Source organism: Eleginops maclovinus, chromosome 1, assembly GCF_036324505.1.
Source record: "Eleginops maclovinus isolate JMC-PN-2008 ecotype Puerto Natales chromosome 1, JC_Emac_rtc_rv5, whole genome shotgun sequence".
NCBI classification, from domain to species: domain Eukaryota; kingdom Metazoa; phylum Chordata; class Actinopteri; order Perciformes; family Eleginopidae; genus Eleginops; species Eleginops maclovinus.
Window position 1 is genome coordinate 21,800,828 of NC_086349.1, and position 11,862 is coordinate 21,812,689.

General features: G+C 38.7%; 2 protein-coding genes across 2 annotated transcripts in view; one reads left to right on the top strand and one right to left on the bottom strand.

Moving 5' to 3' along the window:
* The window catches only part of camta1a (calmodulin binding transcription activator 1a), a 270,525-nt gene extending 265,610 nt beyond the window's left edge, over positions 1-4,915 (top strand). The window contains 3 exon segments of the mRNA XM_063886403.1: positions 221-295; positions 650-680; positions 2,703-4,915. Coding sequence (XP_063742473.1) covers positions 221-295; positions 650-680; positions 2,703-2,735 — 139 coding nt within the window. The 3' untranslated portion in view covers positions 2,736-4,915.
* Positions 4,916-8,118: 3,203 nt separating this feature from the next.
* LOC134870517 (urotensin-2-like) lies at positions 8,119-9,451 on the bottom strand. Its single transcript, XM_063892708.1, has 4 exons — positions 9,300-9,451; positions 8,791-8,910; positions 8,437-8,477; positions 8,119-8,339 (listed from the first exon to the last, which is right to left on the bottom strand). The coding sequence occupies exons 1-4, from the start codon at positions 9,403-9,405 to the stop codon at positions 8,226-8,228; spliced, it is 381 nt and encodes a 126-aa protein (XP_063748778.1). The 5' UTR covers positions 9,406-9,451; the 3' UTR covers positions 8,119-8,225.
* Between the last annotated feature and the right edge of the window lie 2,411 nt (positions 9,452-11,862).

An 11,862-nucleotide genomic window follows, 5' to 3' on the forward strand; every position in this document is an offset into this window, starting at 1 on the left:
AGGATAGTGAAGAAACCATTGTGGCATACAGTATTACAAAATGATGTGAAAATGCCAAAACATTTGCGTTTTGAAGCAATTTTATTCAGTAATTTATAGACGAGCACATTCAAAAAGGTTGTTTTTTGAAATAGATCTTCTCACATTTTCACTGAAAGATAAAAGTTGAATTATTATTTCATAATAACAAAGAGATACTATGTGTTTTCTGGTGTTTCAGAGGTAGTCTGCTCACAAAGAGGCAGGATCAGGCTGCCAGGAAGATCATGAGGTTCTTGCGTCGCTGCCGTCACAGGTAGACCCCGACACTGACTCTCACACATACTAACTAATACTAATGTTTACATATTTTACGCACATAGGCTAGATAAAACTCCAGATTTATATTACTGCACGGGTTGAATAAAACCCCTTTGAGCTAATCAGTAAGACACAGTAGAAACTACTTTACTACTCTTCTCTTTACACTGTGTTGTGTGTTTGATTTAGTTTTTGTCAGACAAATTAGGTGGTTAGAAAATGTCTCCAACACCTAAGCTCCACCCCTCCCCTCACTGTATTTGGCCCCCACCTGTCCTCGCCCCACCTCCCTCACAGTGCCTACTGTGTGCTAATAGCTGTCTGGTATTGTTTTGCTGTTTATGCCAAGCCCCTTGATGGACCATAGACTGTTCAAGCGGGTGAGTGCAGCCTCAGCAACTCAGTTCGTGCCTCTTCCTCTTCTTCTCTCTCTGTTATTCTGTTATCTCCCTTTCTGTCTCTCACTCTTTAATAATACAATTATCTCCTCATGAGGTCTTGGCCTTTGCATTCTCTCCTTCCTTCCCTCTCATTTTCTCTTTTGCTCTTTTTCTCCCATCCCTCCACCCACCTTTCCTCCTTCTCCATCACTGTTGCTTGATGCCTGCTTGCATGAAGGCTGCCAACTGGAGCCACAGGTGGACTGAGAAGCTCAGATTAAGAGCAGAACTGTCGAACAACTAACAAAATGCTTATGAATGACAATATCACTGCAACACTTAACAGGCACTTCTCTGACTCTCTTTATCTCTGTCTTTCTCTCCTTGGGAATTACTTTTTGTTGTTATTGTTTTGTGTTTTTATTTCAGCTTTGTGTGGTTATGCAGATAGCCAGTTTGAGGAAATGGGAAGCTTTTTTTCAGTCATGTTTTATTCTGCTGCATGGCGAGTGGTGACAACTATGAGCCTTGATACCTTTAGGCATGCTATGGGCCTGCTGTTTCTCCAGTAGTTGTCTGTCTGACTGGCTGTGTGTCCTGTTTCTGGCCACTCGACAGACTGAGAGGGGTGTGTCCCCTCCGATTTCCTTTTGCTAAAACTTGGTCAAACTGCTGAATGTGTGATGTCCACTGGTTTATCAAAACAGATCCAATACAATACCAAATAAAAGGTACACATGAATGGGTAAAAGACATTATAAGATATCAGTCTGAGCACTGCAACATTTACCTCTCTGCTAAATGCATATTTCATGTCTTTACTCTTTACCATAAATACTGTACACTGTCCTGAAATAGGGCATCATGCTTTTAGAGCAGGGGAGATTGTTATTGTAACCAACTCTTCACTTTGAAAGTATGTCTGCTGTTCTGTGATATAGGTTAGGAAGCTGTGATAGCATATAGGTCACAGAACAAAAACAAACAATAGGTTACTCCACCCTTTGGGACTACAACAAAGGGATTTAATGGATTCATACCTCCCGGGAGTCTCCAGCTCAGTGTGAGAGGATGCAACACACACACACACACACACACACACACACACACACACACACACACCGGATCCAAGTAGTCTGCCTCTCCTCAATACATAAATGTTGCAGAAGTTATCTTCCGCAAAGAATGAGTGTAGGGCTAAATCCATTACACGACCCCGGTTGATGTGTTAAAGTCAATTGCTAGGGTAAAGAGTTCTCTGTACACGACAGGCTGACCTCTTTTTGCACACACACTGGAGAGACGAGTCTCTTCTGTGAACCCACACACACTACTGGTGCTCTTTTTCGCCAACTGCCACACAATGCATTCAATAATAAAGATTTAAATGTGATTTGCTTTTCCCCCCTAAAACCAGAGCAATTCTTCTCAGCCTTTACCTGTGTGTTTAAAAATAATTCTGAGTTCTCTTATTTTTTTATGTGAAAGTTTCATTGACGTAGATGTTAAATACTCATTTGAATCTGTGCTGTCCATCTCTGACGAAATAGATAGGTTCACATTATATTATGTTCTTTGTATAATTGAAGTACCTCATGCTGTGTTTTGAGAATAAAAGTGTTCCAGGGTGCTGAAAAGTGTCACTTTAAAACCTGTAACAATAACTAGAATAATAACTGTTATTAAAATAATGATCATATCATTACCATATTGTGTTAGAAAGGACCCCTCAAAATTAAATGCATTTCATGACAAGACTTATTGTATTCTTCTTCACGTAAGCGTTTTATCCTAAATGAAATTCTTTAGATTAACATGGTAATGATTGTGTAATTGTGGCATAATTATCCTCCTTTGTTTGTTCCTAAGTGCAAGTTGAACTCAATCCTGATCAACGTTTTCTTTCACAGAGCAGCCGCAGTTCCGGAGGACTTGATTTTGTAACAGTGTGATAGTGTTGCTGCTTGTCACTCGAGTCGTGCATGTTGTATTCATGGACGCTTCTCCCTCTCTGTGTTCCAGGGTGAAAGAATTGAAAAGGGCCAGGGAACATGAGACCCCTCAGAAGAGCCCCCTCACGATTTGACATCACTCTCCTGACTCCTGTTTTCTTTTTTGTTTGTACCCGAGACATTTTACAAGAGAAATGGAAAAAAAACATCAATGCAAGCACTGCAATTATTACTACTACTGCAGTGTTACCGGTTCAACTTCTATTACATGTACAACAGCATTTTTTCACATATCTATTCTTTCCACTGACTTGGTTTTTGACGGAGAGTGGCAACTTCTACGGGATTATAAACTAAAAGGGTCGGGGTGGGGGGTGCAGAACATTTGCTTCATGGCATTTTTTGCACTTTTTCATGGATTGCTTTGTCTTTTTTGAATATATGAAGAGGTTTTGGACGATGAAGGAAGCAGGACATGCCTCAGTAGGTCTGTCAAACGCGAGGACCTCAAGAGACGTACGTCAAGGCTGCTGCAGAAGATCTCAGAGGATAGGGAGACCAGGCAGAAACACTCTGGGCTCTTATTGTACTTCATAATTTTTTAAGTGACCAATCAATTCATTTGAAGGAGGATTTTTTTAACCAAATAAATTGGTCACCCACACTCCCACTTCTTTCCACTGCTGTAGATGAAATGATATCCAATTTAGCTCAACAACTCCTGCTGTCCCACTGTGCTCTACCCCCCCAGTCTGCCCACACGGGTGGAGCTACAAATGAATGTAGTCCGGGGTTTAACCATTACAAAGCAGATGGGTGATAAAATATTTCTCTTTTGCCATTTCCTAAAGAAACCCTATGCTTTATCGTATATATTGTCACTTTATTACTTGAATTTGTTCCATACTGTCCGATGTATTTGTTCCATCATGTCCAATGTATTGGTGATCTGTATCCTCAGACTCTATGTTGTTGAATCCTACCAAGAAAAGATGCATGGCTTCTTGGCAAGAAAAGTCTTTGCTTGTGTGATTATGGTCTAGTCTTTCAGCCTATCCTCTGATGTTTTCTTTTTGTTTCCATATTCTCCCTCATGAAATCGATCATCTCAGTATTGAAGCTATCCCTGTATTGTCCTGTTTGTTTTTATTTGTTGATTGATCCTCTGAAACCTAACAAGAGAAAAGAACTTGCCTACTTTGTGTTGTAATGGTTATGGTCATGCAGGTTATTACTGTTCTTTTTAAATGAACTTCAGAGCCTGCGAAGGCTTTTGAGGGGAAGATCACATACATTGCCTTGACGTCTTAGAGATTCTTTGAGGGGTCCCTAAGCTTGTCCCAAAATAGGGGTTTGACAAATCCATATTTTTGACAATTGAGCGATTTCTGTATATAAAGAAGGCTGAAAGTACGTAGGAAAAAACATTTACCCAAAGGGGATTGTATTTTAGAAATATATTATTTTATTCATTAAAAATGGGTCAAAAACAGGTACGAGACAAAAACAGAATATTTGTATAGTTTTGTTTGAATGCCTAAGAAGTATGGTTGTATTGTTTGTAAATAGTGTAAATACCTGGGATAAAAATGAGCTATGTGCATGAAAAGTATGAACAGAGTCAAAAGGGAAAAAACAACAAAAGCAGTAGTGGCTATGCTCTGTAAAATTAAACTATTTCACTATTAGAGTATTTTATTTTATTTTGATTGTTCTTGAGAAGAACATTTTGCTAAAGCATGATATTATTGCAATATAAAAAAACTAAAAAAACAGTATTTAGAGTTAGGAGAAGTCTGCAAAATGATCTAAAACAAGTATGGTTATGTTTACATTTCTTTTGTTTCATTTTGGGCTACCAAGAATCTTTTGCCAATGGTGCCGAGGTATGTGAATGCTATATAGCTTAAGAAGAGAATTAAGTTAATTTTTGCAGAACAGATAATCATACAGTGAAATACACACTAGCACTGAAGACCATGAGATCACAAGTGGTCGAGGTTCACTCGAACAATAAGGTACACAGTTTGCAGACGGAGTCATGTTCAAGCAGAAAGCATTGAAGTCTCTCATGTCTCCACTTTTCACACTGATAACTGAAGCATTTGACCATCACTGAGTACACCATAGCAGAGTTTGAGTTTTCTTTTTGTTTTCATTAAAAATGGAATGTGTTACTGAGGTATCTTGCCTGATCTGAAAGAATGGCAGCCTTGCCCATGGTGTTCGTATAAAGCAAAATGTAATCCCTCTTTCCTTAATTAAACTCCTCAAATGTCCACTATGCTGGCTGATCCCTGTAATAACTGATGGCAGGATAGAACTACTAAAATATGAGAACCCCATGATCAAGGCTGCCATGCTCTTAACAGATCTTAGTATTCTATGTCACAAAGATGTCTAGCTGATAAACATGTTTAGCATACATGACTGGGTTTCTTTGTCAAGCAGCTGAAAATACAAAACGAACTGTTCCGACAGTCAAAGGTGCTAAACCGATTATATCTGAAAGGACAGCACTAAAAGTTGTCACTGCCTCAATGCGGGGTCAATGAGCCAAAATGACTGTAGTAACCAATGTGTAAAATAGTGCCATTTATAGTTATGAGGCATACGATGTGTCTTGTACATTGGATAAAGTATATATTTGATTGGGCTGTAGGAACAATCTGATAGAAACATGATCTGCTGGTTTAGAGGTGCCTGTTGGTTGCTACCTATTATATATTCCTACCAGAACTACCAGAAAGTGTATTCTGTATCAAAGTAATGACATTTGATTATTCAGCCAAGTGCCACTGAAAAACTTGAGTTTTTTCCTTGAAGTATTGTCATGTTTGTTTAATAATTATTAGGGATTTATTTCATTGACTGACTGGTTGTTTATGTTGTTTTTCCACACACCTGATATGTAAACTTGATTTCCCGAGTGTTTATGTAGAAAGTGCCTATTCATATCCTGATCACACAAAACCCAGTGTCAGAATGCATACAATGTACCTGAAGTTGAGAGAATGTGAGTACATGGTCACCCACAGAAAGTGCTGTATCCTCTACATGAACACACACACCATCACCATCTCCTTACACTCACCAAAGCGACAATATGATATTCCCACAGCACTCCAGCTTGTCAACATGCTTAGCTTTATTTTCATTTGTATGCCTTGTTTTCAGTTTTCTAACGGGACAGCTTGTTAAATCATACTTAGAAGTGCCACTACTGGGGTTTGTTGCCTTGCATTCATCCTCCTGGTCCGTGGTAAGAATGCATAGCCAATGCAATGTCTTGGCAAAAAGGAGAGGGATTTATTATGCTTGCATGGGTAAAATAGTTAACTGGGTGACCAAACTGCACCTAAAGCATGCTTATTTTCCTAGAATCTGTAGTCAGATAGACTTGTTAAAAGACTTACTGTTCTGTAAACGATGAACGTTGGTTTGACGTGTCACAGAACTCAGAAAGACAGAGGGCATGTGACTGGAGGGCTGAAGGGAAACTCACAAATGAGCCAGTGATCAACACTCAGTAGCTACTGTGGTTTTCATAGCAAAGCATGAGGACAGGATTGTTTTTACACCAAGATCTAACTTTTTAGACTCTTTTCTTTACTTTTTTGATTCTTTTAGATTTGATCAGTGTTCTCCCAACTTCAAATAGGACAAATGGACATGGTTGGAGAGCATTTGGACAGTATGTATAGCTAGTTTTAACTAAGTGACACACGATACACACGGACACATGCACAAGACACAGCACAGCACACATGCAGACATGTCAAGGTGTCAGTTTCATTTGTTCGCTGAGCGGCATCGCTCTTCTCCAGGCTGAGGGACTGGTTCACCTCCCTTCTGTATTTTACTCAGGGTGCCAAAATGGGGAGGAGGAAGCAGAGCAGGACACGTGATTCACAGCAGAGGAAGCTGAAATTGAAAAATGTAAAACGTTGTGCTTACTTTTAAAGGGAGACACATACGTTTTTTAAATGAATGAATATCAAATATAATCCACATCCTCTCAGTAACAGTGAACATTGCAGACACTGGACTAGCCCTGAATAAAGTCCCAATATATATATATATATAAATAAATAGCTCTTTAAGATAAATGATTTGGCTTTCTGTTAGAGAGGTCTGTCAAATCATTGAAACATTTCGGCCAGTTCTTTAGGCCTTTAATTTACGTAGGTGACAAAGTGCAGAGAGTTATCTAAGATTAAGAATGTAGATCTATGAAAAAAGTTCACCTGCAAATCTTGTTTTTACTGCCATTTATGAATGGGATGACAGGTTAGCTGATAGGCACTCTTCATATTTAATATAAACAATTTTCGTTCTGTGAATTGACCTGGGAATCTGCCTTTCCTCCTCTTCTTTTTCCCGAGCACCCAAACCAGAGAAAGGTAGGCACATCAGGACAACAGAACAGAAACGGTTTTACAACATATTCCACTTGTGGACACAGAGCAATAAAGAACTATTTTGTGGAGACCTATAGACCTAGTGAAGTTTAAAATGATTGGACACATGTAGTCGACTTTCTCTTATGCAAATGCCAGTATTGCAAGACAAGCATTCAGTAGTTTATGGACAGCAATTATATGGCACCCTTTACCGAACTGCACGTTTTCATCAATTCCAAACCGAGAAGAAAAAAAAAGGCCCTGCTTTGATAGAAAGTTACGGGTCCTCGACACTTTGCATGTGAACTAGTGTTAGATCTATTTTCCTCTCCTCTATAGCTGTCTTTCTCTCTGTCTTTCCCTGTTATGTGACCCAATTTTTCTCTGCTCCGACCCCTACCCTTCAAGGTTTCATCTCCTCTTGGTTCTCCTGATGTGTTTTTGCTTTCCTCCTTTTTCTTCCCCCTTCTCTTGTTTGTAAGTTTTATTTTTGTAATTGTGCATGTACAAGCGTCACTGACTCGATGGATATGTTTAAAAAAAAAAGAGATTTCAGCTGCTGAAGCCATGCAAAACGTTTTGAATTGCCCTTAAAATATGGAAGATGTTTTCTGAATGCTTTATATTCTTTCTGCTGTAAAATAATAAAAAAATGAAAAAATGAAGAAAACTCCTGAACCAAGTTTGCTCCGTCTTTTGTTTCTTCTTTTACTTTAAGAAAGCGACCGTTTTTCCTTCTACTACCAATATCTATTCACCAATACCTTTTATCAAGAAAAGACTAGAGACAGTATTTATAAGATAGTTTTTATTTATATTCAACATCCAGTTCTGCACAACCCAAAGCTTTCACATGTAAAACACATTTGGTCATGCATCAGACAACTAAGGTATTTAAACAAGTACATGTACACAAATATAGTTTCACACGATATATGTAAGTCCTCACTCAACTCTTCCCAATCATACCTATGGCATTGTTCTGTTTATGAACAAACACTGACAGCACTTATGTATGTGAGTGTGTCTATTTACATTACCTGGGCATGCATATGTGCTCATACAGTTCAAATGCATGCAGGATATATTTTTTATTTGGATTAATTTACTAATGTGTGTGCTAGATTGTGATTTCTTGTTTTAGTGCAAGCCCTGTCTCTTGTGTTTAGCTTGAATGCCCGTTGACAGTTTTAGACGCAGTACTTCCAGAAACACTCAGCAGTCCCTGCTCTCTTCCTGAACTGCTTCCGGATGCCCGACACGCGGCTGAAAGGATTTAGCAGACTTTGTTTCTCCAGTAGGACCTAAGAGATGGGATAAAGTAGTTGTGGTGAAAACATTTTATTCTCCGTATAAAGCTTTTTTTTTTCTTGGGGTTGGCTTTTTTTTTAGAAAGCTCACCTCTCTTTTAATCCCCCTTGGAAGCAGACCTGTTCTGACACCTCAGAGAAAGAAACAAAACATGAGGTTATTCTGATGTTAGAGATAAATAGTTGTTGCATTAGATGCTTTTGTGCATGTCAGGTTTGTCAGGTAGTTGCAGGGTAAAGGATCTTCAACTGCCTGGCTCGATGCTGCTTGGTATCCAGCCATAGAAAAATATGGTAAAGCTGGCATACATTTATGTTTGCATTTAAAGTTGTTGCAAAATGTTGTAGCAAAAAGAATGTGGGTGATTTTCCCTGGATAAAGAAAGACTCTGCATGTTAATATAGGAAACATTGTATGTCTATTGTGTGTTATTGTGATTCTTACCATCTCTGTTAAACTCCCCAGATATCAGAGTGGAATATCTGAGACCATCCTGAGAAGGGAAGGTCTGCTCGGAGAGAGACAGATCATCCAGAGCACCGACTCCTCCGTCCTCCACTGACACTGAGGAGAGCCAAACAACTACATAAAGTTGGTAGACATTTATTTCGATTTTATGGAAGTTTTGAAATATTGATTTTCACATTTGTGTTGATATATATTCAACAGCAATAAATGATAACTACAAATAACACGTATTGAAAAGAAAACCTAATATTTATTCTGATGGCAGAAAGAGACTCCTGTCAGTGGTCCATTATGTGTAAACTCTGGCAGAAACATCCCAGCTCAACAATGCAACTCTAAAGTAATAACTTCAAGGCCTGAGGACATGAACAACCTGACATTATTCTCTCAATAATTAGGTTTTATTATTAAAAATGATAATCAACGTTCTAAATTAGTGCAATTTTGTGAATAACTGCTAAATAGAGATACTCATTTCCACTCACCAGGTCCCGGATAGGGCATCTCTGCAGATTCTGTGATGGGGTGGGCCAGTAGTTGGCCAGAGGCTAGGAGCAGGAAGGCCCAGGACAGGAGATGGTTGCACTTCATCACTACAGGACGCTGATGTTGGAAGTCGCTCTGAGTCGTACGGTTGCCTCAGGTGAAAACAAAGACTTGTACTTGCTCTGTTGGTCCAACTGGGTTATATACTACCAGCATTAGCCTGTCCCCCCTCGCGCATCCGGACACACATTCTAGCCACAACAGCCATCAGCAATATCCACAGTCCCATCCTATCTGACTGCCATAAATCAACAGGGAGTCACAGGTGAATTATGGGCTCAATAAAAAGACAAGTGCCATGGCCCAAGCTTCAAGGGCACAGTCATGTTTTACCCGCTCTAGAGCTTGATTGACTGTTTTACTGACTTTGTAAATAGGATTGAAGCAGGTGTTTCAGATGTCATTCATAACAACATCCTGTAGGGAGCAGGTGGAGAAACTGGTCAGCTAAATGACTAATGCTTTTATGCTACCAGCTCATTAAACTGTTTGGACATTTGAATGCTCTTGAGTCGAAAAATCCCAAAATCGCAGTGAGGCTTCCCAATAAAATTACATAATTACTTGCACAGTGGATCAGTTTAAATGTTAAAATGGTGGAGGCCTTGTAACCTATAAGACAACTGACATTTTCATTCAATTTAAGACCACCGAGAATTTTCCATGTGGGTCTCTGAACAGATTGATTTATGCACATTATTTAAAAGCCTTGTTCTAGTGAGATTTCAAATGTGTTCTTTCACTTGTTCTTAGTCATGCAATAAAACTCATATTTAATATGTCCAGCTTAGATGGAGAAAAAAATACATTTCCTGTCAGTGGTGACTCTGGGACAGGCTGCCATTTACAGACTTACATTTTGCACCTCTGTATGTCATTTGTTTATTTATTAGAAGTGTGACGTCAATGTTCAGTCACTTATATGGTAATGAGGGTCGGCGAAGCGACGGTGACATTTAATTTTATAGCCAGAAGGCCAGCCACTCCATTAGGTTTTGCTATGCTTTGTATCATAAAAAGTTATTACGATTTATATTCTGTATTAGTCAAGGCCCTGCTGCCAATCCGGGCATATTCCAGCCTCTAAAATAAATGTTGTCTCATCCCATACTTGAGGTTAATCCTACTATATATGGGGTCCTCTTTACACTTTTATGATGAATCTTGGTTCAAGGTACAGCCGTTTCGTAAAAAACAAGGACACACACTGCACTTCTTGAGATCAATGCAGTATAGTATGTGGATCAGGGAACAAAGCATATAGCTACAGAGAAAACATCCTCATAGGCACAACAGACATGGTTAACGCACTACAGTATCTTTTTACTTTTTATCCACACTGACTGGCTTGATATTGTTTCTGAAAAAACCTAATTTATTCTTGATCTTTAGTCTTAATCTGCTAAGGCCAAGCATTTCAAGGCCACATGTCTCACAAAACAACTGTAGTATCCAAGCTATGTGACCTGACAGGTTTGTATGACTTGTTGACATTATTCGACCTCTAGATTACTGACTGACGTATGAACAACCAGCAGAGGGCAATATTACGTTTAGAAAAAGTCCATTAAATATACCACGTTTACATATTTTCAGCAAATGAGTCTCCAGTGTAAATTATTCAGTGTGGTTTCTGAGGGGGGATATATATTTCTTGACAGATGTGTAAGGTTTTCTTTCTTCCTTCAAGCAGTCTTCAAACAATCTCAGATTGACAGGGTGCAAATTGAATCACAAAACCTGTAGCCTTCAAAACCTTAAATAGCCCGTAAATCCCATCGTCATTGACATTTACAAGACTGTTTTTAAAACCATGTCATCCTTGCCAGAAAATAGACTTTTGATATAATTTTTCCTGAAATTGGAGCAAATAGGTTTCCTGCCCATCCGAATAAATCAGGGCTATCAAGGTGATTTAAAAGCTGATACTGTCTGTTATTCATCTCAAATTAAGTCTTCTTCAGGCTTCTCGTTTACCCCAAGTCAACTGAAAGGTGCTGCTACACATTTATAAAATATTTTAAAACTGTAGAGCTGCCAACATGGTCACTTGAAGGTACCAAACTGTGTTTTCTTCCTACTATATTTGCTGTTTAATACATATTTAGTTAGTTACTGCAATGATGCATACTTGAGCATACTTGGAAAGTTCTGTTAAATTCTTTGAGTGATTGGAACGTTCGGTTTATGTGTTGCCTTCACTAACTGCCGTAATACTGCAACTCACAGTGCAGGCACATAAGTCTGGTAGACCTGTAGGCAATGCTATTCAAATTGTAATATGATATGTGATTGGTGTCACTTCCTGGAGATGAATCCTACTGTCTCTACTAGTGATAATATGCTAACGTGCGATTCTTTACACTGTGTAAACTTTAGACCTGACATATTTTATGCCGATTATCAGATTTACACATCTTTCTAAACGATTCTGTCTTTGTTACAAACTTCCTTATATAGCGAATAAACCCGTTTATAAAATGGTATTGTATATTTTTATTG